General features: G+C 27.3%; 2 protein-coding genes across 15 annotated transcripts in view; one reads left to right on the top strand and one right to left on the bottom strand.

Annotated features, from left to right (window-relative positions):
* LOC119601645 (alpha-ketoglutarate-dependent dioxygenase alkB homolog 7, mitochondrial) overlaps positions 1–16962 on the top strand; it is a 118425-nt gene that overhangs the window by 24945 nt on the left and 76518 nt on the right. The window contains exon 5 of one of the 5 annotated variants that reach the window (XR_005231259.1): positions 15192–15537. The exons of 3 other annotated variants lie outside the window; for them this stretch is intronic. Coding sequence is in view for 1 of the 2 variants with exons in the window: in XM_037952709.1 (XP_037808637.1) it covers positions 10500–10713 (214 nt within the window). In the remaining variant the exon portion in view is untranslated. Of the gene's footprint in view, positions 1–10499; positions 11453–15191; positions 15538–16962 lie in introns of those variants that run through there. One more of the 5 variants, XM_037952709.1, reaches the window with a different exon arrangement.
* LOC119601592 (voltage-dependent T-type calcium channel subunit alpha-1G) overlaps positions 1–16962 on the bottom strand; it is a 98036-nt gene that overhangs the window by 22635 nt on the left and 58439 nt on the right. For 5 of the 10 annotated variants that reach the window (XM_037952621.1, XM_037952641.1, XM_037952612.1 and 2 more), the window contains 8 exons: positions 15176–15287; positions 12497–12728; positions 11678–11852; positions 8695–8736; positions 4909–5030; positions 4670–4824; positions 3355–3447; positions 2043–2284 (listed from right to left, as the gene is read on the bottom strand). In XM_037952621.1, the coding sequence (XP_037808549.1) occupies positions 2043–2284; positions 3355–3447; positions 4670–4824; positions 4909–5030; positions 8695–8736; positions 11678–11852; positions 12497–12728; positions 15176–15287 (1173 nt within the window). The remainder of the gene's footprint in view (positions 1–2042; positions 2285–3354; positions 3448–4669; positions 4825–4908; positions 5031–8694; positions 8737–11677; positions 11853–12496; positions 12729–15175; positions 15288–16962) is intronic. The other 5 variants (XM_037952643.1, XM_037952669.1, XM_037952661.1 and 2 more) reach the window with 3 other exon arrangements.

A 16962-nucleotide genomic window follows, 5' to 3' on the forward strand; every position in this document is an offset into this window, starting at 1 on the left:
TTTTTTATATTTTTTAAATTAGCTCTAATAAACAAGTACTTATTTGTTTTCTTTTTAAATTTTATTTTGGTTTTTTTTGAACTCAGGTTTATGTTGCTAAAGTAATTTACAAAAAAAAAAAAATTAAATTATGTTCGTATCCAAGGGTCCGTTTAAAGCCAGCCGCATACAGTTTTAAAACAGTAAATGGATTTTGGATTTGTTATATATATTTTGCTTTAGCTCTACAGGAATTTCTATATACAGTTGCTTCAAGTTTGGGATACAAATAGAACCATAGAGTTATATATATATATTAACAATTAGTAATGTGAAGATATTGAAAATTAGTTTATTAGTTTTATTTGAATGATACATGAGATTAGTTTTTTGTTTTGCCATTTTTTTTTTTTTGGAAAATTTTACACCTACAGCAAGTTTAATGTGGTGGTTTAATAACTGCTAAATTAAAACTGTTTTCTTTTGGAAAATCGTTTTCGGAAAAATGTTTAAACATTTAACTTGGATTTCCTGTAGTTATTTAGGAACATTTTAATTTCTTCCTTCTTTAATAGTTTAATAATAATTTTATTAAAGGGCATAAAAAATGCAATTTAAGGGCAAAAATTTAAGTTTTATTGAAAATAATTTGCACTTTTTTGACAATAACTCAATAACTTTTTGACAATAACTTATATTAATCTAATATTGCCCCGCAATTTTAGGGCAAAAAGCCAACATTTAAGTTTTCAAATAAGAGTTTTCTTGTAAAATGTAAAAAAAATGCAATTTTAGGTCAAAAATGCAACATTTATTGAAGAAAAATGTTTCCCATTTATATACTTATGCATAAAAGAACCTATGCATAAAAGTGTTTTCTTGTAAAAAAGCAAAAATAATGCAATTTAAGAGCAAAAATGCATAATTTACTAAAGGAAAGGAAAATATATATATAAATATATATATATATATATATATATATATATATAAAATATATATATAAATATAGGAAAGGAAAATATAATATATATAAAGATTATACATTAAAATGACAAATGTATTGTTAATTTAATTGGCAAAAAGGCAACATTAAAGTTCCAAAGAAGTAACTTTTCGTAAAAAGGTGAAAAAATAATGCAATTTAAGGGCAAAAATGCAACATTTATTGAAAAAAATGTTTCCCAATTATATATAATTATGTGTGAAAGAACTATTTCAAATATGGGGTTTATTTTAAAAAGACAAAAAATAATGCAATTTAAGGGCAAAAATGCAAAATTTATTAAAGGAAACGAAAATTTTGCCTTTTTTTTAAATTACAAAAAGGGATAATCTTCATATACATTAAAATGGCAAATGTATTATTAATTTAATTGGCAAAAAGGCAACATTAAAGTTTCAACGAAGTAACTTTTCGTAAAAAGGTGAAAAAATAATGCAATTTAAGGGCAACATTTTATGCAAAAAGGGTAAATTTTCATTCATAAAGGTTATTCTTTAAATATAAACCTTTTTATTAGAGGCAAATGTAATGTTAATTTAATCTGCAAAAATGCAAAATTTCATAAAAAGGTCAAAAATAATGCAATTTTAGGGCATTAAAGACAAAGCTTTGGGAAGAAGAAATAATTGCAATAACTGCAAAAAAGCAGCATTTAGGAAGAAAGAGATTTTTTTTTTACTTAGACGAAAATTAATCCCAAAAAGAAAACAGTTTTCTTTAGCTTGTATTATTATACAAATCTTGCAAATTTTGTTTTATATACAAAATCACATACTGAAAAATGGCCAAATTACGCAAATGGAATTTTTTAATAATTTTTTTTATATAAAAAGGAAATTTTTCAATTGTCTACAAATACTGTTAACAATATACGTTTTTTTTTCTTGGTAAATGTAAAACTCATGTAATTTTATGCATGTTTATTGAACAAGTGCTATTTTGTTTGTTTTTTGTTGGTTATGAAGTCCAGGATAAATTAATTTTTATTTTAGAAAATCAGGGTGAAACTAAAAAAAGTAATAAAAAACTGAAAATAAAATTGAAACTACATCCAGCATACTTATATAATCTGTACTTCTTTAACATTCGTCGTTTGAAGCGTCGCCAAAGATGAGCAATATATTTAACAATTTCCGCATAACAGGTGGCCGGTTCCGAGTTATTGGTGCTGGAGGCCAGTGTAGAGGTGGAAGTGTAACGAGCGCGTTCTTGACGCATACGCTCCATTTCACGTTTCTTGGTCTCACTGAACTGGGTGGCAATGACTACCAAACACAAGTTGATCATGAAAAATGAGCCAATCTAAAAAATTAAGAAATGAGAACATTAAAAATTTGCTGATAATTTGTTAATAAGTTTTGGGTTTTTTTTTTGTTATTTTAGAAAATTTCCAATCGCTTGTTTCAATTACTATAGTTTTAGTTGAGCTGCTTAAGTTTACACAAATTGTTTAACTTTTTCATTTATTTTTTAAGTTCTGGGGGTGTGTATAACAGCCACATATGAACTTTACAACACTTTAGCAGAGCGCGTTCAAGTCTCATGTTTGTAGCAAGAAACGTGCCTGTGTTGGCTTTTCAAACAAAATACAGTTTTGTTGGTGTTTTTGCCAGCCACTCTAGAGCGTAACTTTAGCGAAAACTTTTTATAAGGTTTTACCATCCAAAACTGACAGTAAGAAGGGGATTTTAAATGTATTTAGGGAAACTTAACAAACAAACATATTTCAACAGTAGTTCCTTTTATAACAAGCTTTTCAAGTTAAAGTTTGTATACATTTTTTATTTATCTTCAACTATACAAAATAGTTATAAATGACTTTTTTTAAAACTTTCCTTTAAACATCGTGTTATTAGAGGTCTTACTGTTTAACCAACAAGTGTGTTTTACTTAGTTTGTTTAGGTATGCTAGCATACATTTCTTGTATATATTATTTAAATTTATCACTGAAACTTTTGCTCTGTTATTTTCTTTAAACAATTTTTTATACAATTTTCTCTCTTTTTCTCAAATTTTATCATTCATAACTTCATGAATAAGTATAATAGAATTTGAATTCAAAAGGTATATTTTTTTCTCGTATACACTTTTATTTTATTTCGTAAATGTCTTTAAGCAACTGAAAAAGAAAAAAAAACGAAGAAAAAATATACAAAAAAAATCAACAAGTCATCCCTTTTTATTTCTTATGCAGATTTTCTTTTATTGCGTTTCTTGTGAAAACCCATTAGAATAAACAACAATAACTCTAATGAAAATGAAGTAATTTGTATAAATTTTTTCTCGAGCATAAAATAACATACCATTTGGGTTAAATGAAATTAGCATACATTTGAAAATTGGAAGGTAACCAGGAAAAGGAAATACTTACCACTATTAGTAAAACAAAATAGATCCAATCCCAAAAACTATGAGCATCCTGTACATAGTACATAATATCCGTCCAGCCTTCCAATGATATAACCTTTAGAGAAAATTAAAAAAAAAAACAAAAAACACATCACAAGTTACTTTTACTTGAATTTAAAATGTTCTTTCTTAAAACCTAAACGAGTGGGGTGCCAGTTTTAGTTCCTGTTTGCCAAACTGTCTGTGTTGAAAAGTTGATTGTAAAAAAAGCAAACATTTGTATGTAAATATATTTTGAATGTGTAAGTAGTTTCAAGTCTTTTCACTCTCTCATTCTCTCTATGAGGTTCTATGCATGTGGTTGAAATAAAATTGTAACGTAAAGGAAAACTTTGTTGTTAACAAACTCTCTGTTGGTGGTTAAGCATTATTGGCCAAATCCATCTACTTAAGCTTATTTAGCAAACACTCCAAAAACCAAAGTTTGTAAAATGTTTTCCTTTTTTGTTTGATGTTTGCATTAGAGTTGTACTCTTTAACATATTTTTTTATTTCTATGATCTATTAGTAATTTATTTGATACATAGTGGTGTTTTAATTAAAGGGATGTATTGAAATGAAACTCTCAGAATATTTGATTGGATGTGTTTTCAATCAATAGTTTTGGGTTCAAGATTAGTTCTAGTTTAGTTCTAGTTCAGTTCTAGTTCAGTTCTAGTTCAGTTCTAGTTTAGTTCTAGTTCAGTTCTAGTTCAGTTCTAGTTCAGTTCTAGTTCAGTTGTAGTTTAGTTCTAGTTCAGTTCTAGTTCAGTTCTAGTTCAGTTCTAGTTCAGTTCTAGTTCAGTTCTAGTTCAGTTCTAGTTCAGTTCTAGTTCAGTTCTAGTTCAGTTCTAGTTCAGTTCTAGTTCAGTTCTAGTTCAGTTCTAGTTCAGTTCTAGTTCAGTTCTAGTTCAGTTCTAGTAGTTCAGTTCTAGTTCAGTTCTAGTTCAGTTCTAGTTCAGTTCTAGTTCAGTTCTAGTTCAGTTCTAGTTCAGTTCTAGTTCTAGTCAGTTCTAGTTCAGTTCTATTACAGTTCTAGTTCAGTTCTCCTTCAGTTATTTTGCAGTTCTAGTTAATTCTAGTTAGTTCTATTTCAGTTCTAGTTCAGTTTTAGTTCAGCTCTAGTTCAGTTCTATTTCAGTTCTAGTTCAGTTTTAGTTCAGCTCTCATTCAGTTATTTTTCAGTTCTGGTTCCACTTCAAATCTACTTTACTTTTAACGCTGTTCTTTGTCCATTTCTTTGCAATTTAACTTAGTTGTAAATCAAATAATAATTTTCTTTTATTCTTTGTACTTACCAAAAAAATGGCTACCCAAGCCATACCTATATTATCAAACGATATGGTTCCCTGAAATGGATTCTGTCCTGTTTGCCTACAAACCGAATAGTAAATGTTCCAATCTACACACGAAGTATTTGTTGGTAAATTGTTAGAGTTGGGTATGGCCGCTTCTACGGAAGGTACAAAATAGTTTAAAAATATTTTGTCACCAATATGATCCAAATAAAATCCACAATTTTGAAACAATGACTTACCTGTACATACCATGGGTCCATTTCGATATGGCGGTAGATTTGAACACATATGCATGCCAGAATCTTCTGGCATCGAGCATATATAATCCTGTTCCTTGGAGAATTCGTAGTAGTAGGAAACACTATATTGTGGTAGTGGCGTTGGTTGGTAGATTTTAATAATGTTTTTTAGGTGTAATTTGTATGTTGGTGGGTGTGCATTTGGGGGCGTAGTATATAGTATAGTGTTGTTAAGTGTTTTTTATTTTTATTTTAGTGTATAGAAGTGTAGTGGGTAGAAGAGAATGATAGAAAATTACCATGAGTAATGAATGGAAACCAATTTATTATAAAATTTGATTTGCTTAGATATTAATTAATTAAAATAATAGATCTTTTGTATTATTATTATTAGAAAATATTAGTTGTCCTTTGAAAAATAACTAAAGGAATTTCACACATCAAAAAAGAAAATAGGACTAATGGATTACAAAAAAAAAAAAACAAATTTGACTTTGAGATTCGAAAGATTGGGTGGGGGAAAAACGTTTATGCAAAATGCACACACATACACATGAATTACACACTTGTGAAATAAAGGGAAATAAGAAAATAGACAATAGTGAGAGTTAAGAGCAAAGAGCGAGACACAAACTAAGAGTTAATGATAAAGTAGTAGAGACAAGTGATTTGATTTCATTGATTGATTGACGAAACTCCGAGACTATCAAAAACTGTGGTATTTATAAAACTACAAGATTTTTCAAACTAATTGGGGGTGTCTGGGGGAAATGATTTTTTTTTTGAATTTCATAAAACCCTTTAAAAATTTGTCCTTTAAGTGCCTTTTAAGTCTAACTCTTGAATTGAATACATTTTAATACCTGCCCAAGGTAAATTGATGAAATTGTCTGTAGGAATAAAAAAATTCGATAAGCAAAACTGAATAGCTTCTTTCTTAAAATCTTTTAAACTTATGAGGTCATAACACTAAACTATATATTAATTAAGAGTATTAAAACAATTATGTACAAAAATAAAATAATTTATATTTTAAATAAATAATAAACAACTAAATTGCACTTAATAGTTTGTGTTTAAGTGTAAATGTTTTCTATTTAAATAAAAAGTCGTGTAAATCGTGTAATTTACTAAAAATATCAAATCATAATTATAAAAAAAATAAAAGAACTGAAATGCTAAATTATATATTTTGGGAACTATTTACAATAACAGGGAACTGCAAGATGATCTGCTCAGAAATATCTTCAGTTGTTTTGTTTTTAAAGCTTAAACATAATGAATATCATACTAAATGTGAAATTTTATGAATCTATGTATTTATTTCTTCTACTTTTAATGACAAAATACTAAAAATGAGGAATGTTTTCATGTTTATTTTCTTGTGTCTCTAATATAATAGTAATAGGGATGAAATAGTACAAAATATACACTTGGCGAAAATTTTGCTAAAGGCTTCAACTTGAGTTCAGTTCTTCTTCTAGTTCAGTTCTAGTTCAGTTCTAGTTCAGTTCTAGTTCTGTTCTAGTTCTGTTCTGTTCTAGTTCTGTTCTAGTTCTGTTCTAGTTCTGTTCTAGTTCTGTTCTAGTTCTGTTCTAGTTCTGTTCTAGTTCTGTTCTAGTTCTGTTCTAGTTCTGTTCTAGTTCTGTTCTAGTTCTGTTCTAGTTCTGTTCTAGTTCTGTTCTAGTTCTGTTCTAGTTCTGTTCTAGTTCTGTTCTAGTTCTGTTCTAGTTCTGTTCTAGTTCTGTTCTAGTTCTGTTCTAGTTCTGTTCTAGTTCTGTTCTAGTTCTGTTCTAGTTCTGTTCTAGTTCTGTTCTAGTTCTGTTCTAGTTCTGTTCTAGTTCTGTTCTAGTTCTGTTCTAGTTCTGTTCTAGTTCTGTTCTAGTTCTGTTCTAGTTCTGTTCTAGTTCTGTTCTAGTTCTGTTCTAGTTCTGTCTGTTCTAGTTCTGTTCTAGTTCTGTTCTAGTTCTGTTCTAGTTCTGTTCTAGTTCTGTTCTAGTTCTGTTCTAGTTCTGTTCTAGTTCTGTTCTAGTTCTGTTCTAGTTCAGTTCTAGTTCAGTTCTAGTTCAGTTCTAGTTCAATTCTAGTTCAGTTCTAGTTCAGTTCTAGTTCTGTTCTAGTTCTGTTCTAGTTCTGTTCTAGTTCTGTTCTAGTTCTGTTCTAGTTCTGTTCTAGTTCTGTTCTAGTTCTGTTCAAGTTCTGTTCTAGTTCTGTTCTAGTTCTGTTCTAGTTCTGTTCTAGTTCTGTTCTAGTTCTGTTCTAGTTCTGTTCTAGTTCTGTTCTAGTTCTGTTCTAGTTCTGTTCTAGTTCTGTTCTAGTTCTGTTCTAGTTCTGTTCTAGTTCTGTTCTAGTTCTGTTCTAGTTCTGTTCTAGTTCTGTTCTAGTTCTGTTCTAGTTCTGTTCTAGTTCTGTTCTAGTTCTGTTCTAGTTCAGTTCTAGCTCAATTTATGAGGAATATTTCGCCAAGTATAAGAACCTGTTTTCTAAAAATAAGAAGTACTATTCTATACAAGTACAGTGATTATATTATTGAATTTTTTCAAGACATTGTAGTCGGGAAAAGGTGTTTGTATAAAAGAGAGGAAGAGTGAAGTGCTTAAAAGTGAATGTATTTGTTAACCCGTATACATATATTGAATGTGTGTGAGTGTAAAAAAAGGAAAATAAAACTCTATTCCCCGTATTCATAAACACTTCATAAAGTTATTGATGATTTATTAAAGAATTTTTTTACGGAAAAAGTGCTTAATAAACTATAAATAAACGATTGATATCTTTATGAATACGAGGATATATCCGCAAACAGTGTTATGCTTTTAGTAAATGTTAATTAAATAAAATGTTAGTTATTTAAAGGCAGTTTTTTATAAATTAAATAACAAAAACATAAATTTAATAAAATAATACAACATAAAGGAAACTAAACATTAAACTACAAATACTTTTGAGTGGTAAATACAACACAACATCAATGAAATATTTCGAATTTTATTATTTTTTTGATTTAAAATGGAAAAAATATAAAAAAACAAAGACTACTCTTGAGACAGCGAATAAAATTTATGATATCTATAGCTACAATTGTAAAATGAAAAGAAAAATTATAAAATTTTCGTTAAATTAAAAAAAATTAAAAAAAAAAATTTTTTACACACAATAAAAATGTTTTAACATGAAGTGGAAAAAATAGTTATAGTCTGGTAAAAAAGTGCTAGATAATTTTTTTTTGAAAAAATAACGACATTCAGAAATTATTGAAAGTGAGGAGAAAAAATGTATATAAAGTGTACGTATTTTTGTTACTACAACATTTCTTCGCTAAACATTTTTTTCAACAGAGAATTTAGGAGAAAAAATATATTAAGAAAACGTTACTTTTTGAATAATGAAATTTACAAGAGACTTAATTAAAAATTACGCTTAAGGCGCTCTGTCTACTCTGCTAAAATCTTTAATTTATCTAGAAATTCTCTGGTTACTTAGAGTTGTTAACATTCAAATCAAAAATAAATGAAAATTGTAGTAAAAAATAAAAACAAATTAAATGTAAAATTCAAAAACAAGGAAAAAAGAATTAGCTAAATATTTATATATGAGAAAAATAGTAAATAATTACGTTTATATATAAATATTATATAGTTTCTTATGTAGTTATATTATATATAGTAAGTAAGTTATGTAGAGAAAGAGTTATACAGATAATTGTATACTTTTTATATATTTTTTGGTTTTAGATAGACAGTTAGAAAAATGTTCTTAATTATGTTAAACTTTTTTTCATCTTACGAGTTAACACGGACTCGAACTCTGTACTCATCAGGTAGTTCCCTGTAAACAAAAAATCGCGTATGATATTTGAGTTGGGAATTTTGACATCATTTAGTTCACAAAATTATACAAAAAACATAATAAATAAACAGAAAAAAAAAACTTAAATTATTTGTGTGAAAGTAATTACAAAAATGAATATAGAAAAATTAAAGAAAATTTACAAAATGAAATCAAAATATTTGATTTTTAAAATACAAGTGTAAATGTTGTAGTAAAAGTAGTGGTTGGTGTTGGAATTATAATTGTTTTCTTGTTTTATACAGGTGTGTTTGTGTATATACATATTTATACAAGTTTTAAATTGTTTTCGCTAAAGAAAAATTCCTTTGTCAAGTTTCGAAATTTTCATTTTCGTATTAGATACATTAGACAAGTTGTTAATGAGATGTAAAATGTTAAAAGTGTAATATAATAATTTAGTAGTATTTTAGTCAGAAATTGTTGAATAATTTTCAATTCTAGTTTTATGAACAAGATTTTCATTAGTGAAACCGCTATTGTATTTAAGTGGCTTAAGTTCTACTTCAGTTCTAGTTCAGCTCTAGTTCGGTTCTAGTTCAGTTCTAGTTCTGTTCTAGTTCAGTTCTAGTTCAGTTCTAGTTCAGTTCTAGTTCAGTTCTAGTTCAGTTCTAGTTCAGTTCTAGTTCAGTTCTAGTTCAGTTCTAGTTCAGTTCTAGTTCAGTTCTAGTTCAGTTCTAGTTCAGTTCTAGTTCAGTTCTAGTTCAGTTCTAGTTCAGTTCTAGTTCAGTTCTAGTTCAGTTCTAGTTCAGTTCTAGTTCAGTTCTAGTTCAGTTCTAGTTCAGTTCTAGTTCAGTTCTAGTTCAGTTCTAGTTCAGTTCTAGTTCAGTTCTAGTTCAGTTCTAGTTCAGTTCTAGTTCAGTTCTAGTTCAGTTCTAGTTCAGTTCTAGTTCAGTTCTAGTTCAGTTCTAGTTCAGTTCTAGTTCAGTTCTAGTTCAGTTCTAGTTCAGTTCTAGTTCAGTTCTAGTTCAGTTCTAGTTCAGTTCTAGTTCAGTTCTAGTTCAGTTCTAGTTCAGTTCTAGTTCAGTTCTAGTTCAGTTCTAGTTCAGTTCTAGTTCAGTTCTAGTTCAGTTCTAGTTCAGTTCTAGTTCAGTTCTAGTTCAGTTCTAGTTCAGTTCTAGTTCAGTTCTAGTTCAGTTCTAGTTTAGTTCTAGTTCAGTTCTAGTTCAGTTCTAGTTCAGTTGTAATTCAGTTCTAGTTCAGTTGTAATTCAGTTCTTGTTCAGTTCTAATTCTAGTTCTTTTATAAAGGTCTCCACAAAAAGCACGTTTTATTGTATAATTAGTCTTTTTTATATTACTAATTAACAAATTTGTAATTGTGTATGACAGTGATTAGAAAATGAGTAATTAATTAAAAATGTTAAATGTACAATATTTACAACAATTTATGTACAAAACAAGGATGTAGTAAAATACAAAATTTTTCAAAAAAATAAAAAATTTAAATTATTATTCAAATAGAAAGATATACAAATATAAATTAAAGCAAATAAATCTATAAATGAGTGTTATAATTAATTAATTATCCTATACTAAATGTTCTATAAAGCAACAACTACATACAAAAAGTGTTTAATTGTTAAATTTGCAAATCCGTTGCTAAATGACAAGTGTTGTTTGTTTATTTTTTATTTTTTGTTTTTGGTAATTGTTTACATTGTTGCTGCACTCACTCTTACAATGAGAACACTCAAACGAGCATACTTATTTACAAAAATACAAACTTTGCTCTATTTGTAGGGAGAGCGGAGTGTGGTGGGTGGCGCTAATTGTATGGGTGAAAATACATTTACGAGAGGAATTTATACCCAAAATAGTGGTGACAACTGGACACACACACATACATAAACTCTCATATACAGATAACTGTATAAATAACATATTTATGTTTACATGTATATGGTTAAATGATAGAAGATGGAGAAAGTGGTTGGGACGAGATTACAGAATTTAATTCTGTATGCTAAAACAATTCAAATAAATGTTGACAAAGTTTTGAAATTTACTGCTGACACTGACACTTTTACTGTCACTTGTTGTCTGATGAGTACAACAATCGGGCAGAAGCATAACCCGACATGTTTTTACAATTGTCATTGTCATTGTGTTTATGTAAATAATTCACAAATTTTATCAACCATTGTTGTTGGCTAGAGTATGCTATTGTTGTTTAAATTTTATTGGCAATTATAGAAAATTTGTCTTTTTTTGATTTATTTTATTTAATGGTAATACGATAATAATTTGAAGTATTTCTGTTCATTTTTTTTCTGGTAATTTCTGTGTAAATTTGATTCATTTTGAATGACTGGCTGACTGACTGACTGTTTGTTATTTGGAATGTGCTTAAATATTTTACAATATGTTTTAAAATGAATGCTGCTTTTATTGTACAATATGTTCATACATGTTTTGTTTAATATATAAATTTCTTTCTGAGGAGGAGTAAAATTTCCAAATGACTAATTGGTATTTACTAACTAATTAAATTGTTTGGTAATGTAGTAAAAAAAAGCTGAAGTAGAGAAGAAATGAAAATAATTAATTTAAAATGAAATACAAATTAAACCCCAAACTAACTAGACTTACTATTTAAACTGCTTTATTTAAAAGAAAATCCTAGAAATAATTTTAGTTTTTTTTTAAGGTAACTGTATGAAATTTCTTTAGTACTTGCTTAAACGTTTAAAGGCATTCAATCTTGGTAGTATTTATCAAAAATGTTAAAAACTTTGTTCATTAGTCTGTTTAGTATACATATATATACACTTGAAAACATTATTAGTATTAATATTTTTTTCAGTTACTGTTAGAAATTTTAAATTGAATTTTAATTTTTAAATTTAAAATTAAAATGAATTTGTTGTTATTAAAACTGAAGTATTTGATTAAAAATATAAATTAAATATAAAACTTACCTCAACGGTACGCGTATATCTTCGGGCACCTCTAATACGCATCTTTGTCTTAAAATACCTTGCCAAAGTTGTACCCCAATAATGCCGAATATAAAGAAGACAAAAAAGCATAACAGCAAGACATTGCCCAACATGGGTAAGGTGTCCAGTAAAAGCATAACCAAAATACGCATACCTTAGAAAGAAAAGTAGGAAGAAATAAAAAGAAAAACAATTAAAATTTTGCAGTTATTAAGCAATCATTACAGTTCACAATTACTTTGTAATTACATGTAATTTAATTTGATTTTCTTTGCAATTATAATTATTTGTAATATAAAATTATAATTACAAATAGTAAAATAATTAGAATTACTAATAGTAATTGAAATTTTTTCAATTACATTTACAAGTAATTGAAATTGTAAAAATACCAATTACAAAATATTTAAATTTTATATTTAAGATAAAAAAGTAAATATTACTTTCAAATAAGGTTTCTAGCAGTAACAGTAATTGAAACTCAATTACAAGTAATTTAATCTGATTTCTTTTAAAATTATTAATTACTAGTAATTTATAATTAAGCTATAGCGCATTATAATTACCAATAGTAATTGAAATTTTTTCAATTACATTTACAAGTAATTGTAATTGAAAACTACCAATTCCAATTACAAAATATTTAAAATTTATATTAATGATTAAAAAAAATGTAATGATTACTTTCAAATTAGGTTTTTAACAGTTACAGTAATTGGAACTCAATTACAAGTTAAATTTATTTAATAATAATTAATTACTTTTAAAGTAATGTTAAGAAGTGTTTGTGCTACTTACTTGGTATACGATTAATGGCTCTTAAAGGTCTCAGGACACGTATTGTTCTTATGGCGGTTAAATTTAAATTTTTCACATGCACTACATATTCTAAAAGGCCAGCAAAGACAATAAAGAAATCTAAACGATTCCAGGAATCAGCCAAATAGGTATTTTTACCATAAATACCCATGGCCACCATTTTAATGATCATTTCCACCGCAAAGAAAATGAAAATAATGTCATCAAATATCTAAATTATATAAAATAAATAAAACAGAAAAAATTATTTTAATATCAGAACAAAATACATACGTAATAACTCTATTTAATTAAGTTATTTGTAGTAATTAGTTTTAGCTGTAGATCTCTTACGTAAATTCTGTAATTAATTACTTAGGCTGGTTATAAATTACATTCAATTATTCACAGAAAATAAATATAAACAATTCTATTGATTTACTACTAACCAATTTTTTTACTACAGGTTTATTTGGGTTTTATCTGTGTAGTTTTTATAATCTTTTTTGTTTTTTTTTTGTACCTACATGATGGTTATGATGATGAATCACGTATGTTTCAACAATTTATTATCTGACATAAAAACTATTAAAAGGTTTTTTTTTTCATTTTTTAAATTTATAGCAAAATATGTAGTGTTAAGGGGTATGCTGAAAACATAAATCCCCATTTTATACATATTTATTAGTTGATTCATTGTATCCCAGCAGTTTTTTTCAAGGAGTCAATGTAACCCTTTAAGACTTTGTTTTAACAAGTTACTTGTTTGAAATTTCTAGTAATCTGCAGAGTGGCAATTGCCTAAACTATAAAAAAGCGTGGTCACTAGTTTCTTAGAGTCACTATGAACTAAAGATTGTTTAAAAGCAAACATATTCAGCTTTAATTACCTTTTTCTTTACCCATATTTGTTAACCACTGTTATGTGTCATGTATGGTTACTTTTACTTTACTTAAGTGTCTCCCAGTAAACTGCAGAGTGGCAATCGCCACTTTAGTTAAACCGAAACTATAAAACATTGTGGTTACTAGTTTCTTAGAGTCATTATGAACTAAAGGGAAGTTAAAAACAAATATATTCCTCTTTAATAACCTTTTTCTTTAGCCATATTTGTTAACCACTGTTATATGTCTAGTATGTTTACTTTTAAATTATTACCGACTTACAAACTTTTGTTTTATACATATTTTCCTAACGTTTTTGGTTTGCATAAAAAGTTTTAGTACAATTCAGTAAACATATGAAGAGATATGTTAAGGTATCTGCTTACATATGTACATAAATTACCAATGTAGATGTAATAAATATATGTATGTGTGTAAAATATCGTTTGTGAAAATAATATTTGTGCGACAAGTGACTACAACACCATTTAACTGTCATTTTATCTATAAAACATTGTATTTTAATGGGACAAGAGTCATATTAACTCTTGTGTTTTACACACACACACACACATACTCATAAACTAATGCATACATATAAAAATGTATATGTATGTAGGTACATACATATGTATGTAATTGTATATTTTGTTGATTTGTGTCTGTCTGTCTTGTTGCTTCATTTTTGTTAATGCTAAGAAAGCATCAAGATATTTTCAACAATTTTCCTCACATAAACATATAGACATTTGTTTTATTTGTGTGTATGTGTGTTATATCATTAATATACATATGTGTGTGTATGTACACTTTATTATCAAAATAATTACTCTTAAAGTGTTCAGCCATGAAGACATGTTGTGTTCTTTCATATCATGTATGTATAGTATGTATGACACTGAAGGAGGATAAGGAATACATGGTGTATATTTCTATGTGCTTTTGACTAATGAACCAATGTGTGATAATTAAGGGTTTTCAATTTGGGAATTTTCGGAAATACTTCGTAACTTTGAAAACCCAATTCTTTCAAAAATACAAAATTCTTAATTTAAGAATTTTAAATAGTTTTTTTTCAATTTAATTATAAACCTTTTCCCGAATTTTCACAAATTCCCGATCTTTTTTAAAAAAAACCCTATTGTCTACAAACCTAACTAACAAAATCTACAACAGCAAAAAGTCAAGTGTTGACAAAATTTAATACTTCATGAAAAACGTAAGACATTTTTGCACAACAAATTCTTATAGAAATTATACAAGCGTATAAGTAATATTTATATAAAAATTGCTAAATCAACAACACTCATACGTCCTTATAACTTACTACATTGCTAAGTTGCTAAATTAATAACACTCATACGCCTCTTATAACTTTAGCTTTAACCACACAAATTTGGTTTATTTAATTTTCAGGTCTATACGTAATATTAATAAGAAATTTATGTTTTTATATAATAATTTTAACATTCTCGTTTAAAAACACAAGATTTATTTATATAAATAATTCAATTTGAAATCTTCACTACCTACTTTTAATTAATTTCCCTTGCAAAAAAGCAAAAAAACATAAAACACTTGGCAATATTTTAAATTGTTTTCATTTTTTTCAGTCTCTCTATATATTCATACACCTAGCAGCATGTGTTATTGGCCTTATTTTACTTAAAAAATAATAATAAACAATATTGCTCTATAAATAAATGTATATAGTATCTTCTCTGCTATATATACATAAGTAAGAATTGTAGTATATCTGTAGTTATGTATGTTTGTGTATAAAAAAAGACTCACCTGTAGTATTTTACAGCGATTAAATTCACAGGCATCGTCCACACAAGGCTGATACATGCCCAGTGTTATGCAATTTAATAATATCACCAGTATTGATATGCGCTCGAACCATGTGTTGATGAGAAAATCAATAGTTATCAAAATCAAGTTAAGGAAAAACATATACCATATAACATACTCTCACACACGCACACACACCAACACCCATTAAGGGCAGCTGGGAGGAGTGTAATTGAAGGAAAAAACTCATTGACAACAACATAAGGAGGGAAAAGAGGATAAAAACCTGTACAAGCTGAAGATTTTAAGCTGTTTATTCTTTAAAAGGAATATTTTGCCATGAAAACGATGCTTTACATTTGGTAAGTCTTGACCAGAATTTTTATTTTTTTTTTGTTATCAAAAATATTTGTTGTTAAAAAAAAAATATTTTATTTGTGGCGTATTTTTTTATAAAAAAAATTCCATCTATGAAATGTAAAACAGTTTCGTGCTTTTAACAGGTTTTTAGGTATAATTTGAAATTTCCATAGGAATACAAAAATAATTGCCTAACGTAAGGGATTTATTTTTAAAAGCTTTTTTCTTGTTTTTTTTTTTTTTTTTTGTTTAAATAGCACTTTTACAAACAACTCGGCAATTTATTAATGTTGGCAGAAAGGTTTAGAAAATATTAACGAACATGGATTGGAATATTAAAAAAATAATATTAATAGAATTTTAAGGAAAATTTTCAAATAAAAATGCATAAATATCTAATATCAAATCTGCATTTTTATAGTTCTTTATTGTCAATGTTATAAAACAGTTCCAGTTCTGTTCTTGTTCTGTTTTAATTCAGTTCTAGTTCAGTTCTAGTTCAGTTCTAGTTCAGTTCTAGTTCAGTTCTAGTTCAGTTCTAGTTCAGTTCTAGTTCAGTTCTAGTTCAGTTCTAGTTCAGTTCTAGTTCAGTTCTAGTTCAGTTCTAGTTCAGTTCTAGTTCAGTTCTAGTTCAGTTCTAGTTCAGTTCTAGTTCAGTTCTAGTTCAGTTCTAGTTCAGTTCTAGTTCAGTTCTAGTTCAGTTCTAGTTCAGTTCTAGTTCAGTTCTAGTTCAGTTCTAGTTCAGTTCTAGTTCAGTTCTAGTTCAGTTCTAGTTCAGAATTTTTTTTAAATTTCTCCTTTAAAGCCAAACTGTGAATATCCCATAATCTCTACTTCACTTATTATGTATAATAAATTTTTGTTTAACCATTTGCAATTCGAACATGATAATAAAATGTTGTTATTTATTGTTTATTGTGTTGTATGTATGAATGTACAATACATACAGTCACAACTGTTTATATCAATGACTAGGTCCGTCTGTCCGTCCATACATATACTACAAGTAGTAAATCAATAAAGATAAATGTTAAGATGTGTATTAAATAAATTACGTTTGTATAAAGTGTGATTTTTTTTTATAATATTTCTCTCCCTATTTCGATAAACTTTTGCAGAGTCATTGTTACTAAGTGTAAGGGGATATAATTTAACATCTAAGTTTAACTATGCCACTTGTAGAAACAAAAACATAATGTCACGAAGCCTCTTAACTTTGCTGTTATATATTTTAGCGATAACATGATTTACGAGTGAAAGAAATGTTTTCTTACTGCTTAGCTTTTTTTTTTTTAAAACACTTAAGAAAATATTAAAATTTTATCTAGAAATAATAAAGCTGACAGTGATTTTCTTACGGGGTTATAAAAGTCTTGATTTTACTAGGGAGTAGAAATAAATTATTGCATATTTTAGGGCACTTGCGC

Source organism: Lucilia sericata, unplaced genomic scaffold (assembly GCF_015586225.1).
Source record: "Lucilia sericata isolate MDLA Ls3-8-SP2 unplaced genomic scaffold, ASM1558622v1 Contig000006F_arrow, whole genome shotgun sequence".
NCBI classification, from domain to species: domain Eukaryota; kingdom Metazoa; phylum Arthropoda; class Insecta; order Diptera; family Calliphoridae; genus Lucilia; species Lucilia sericata.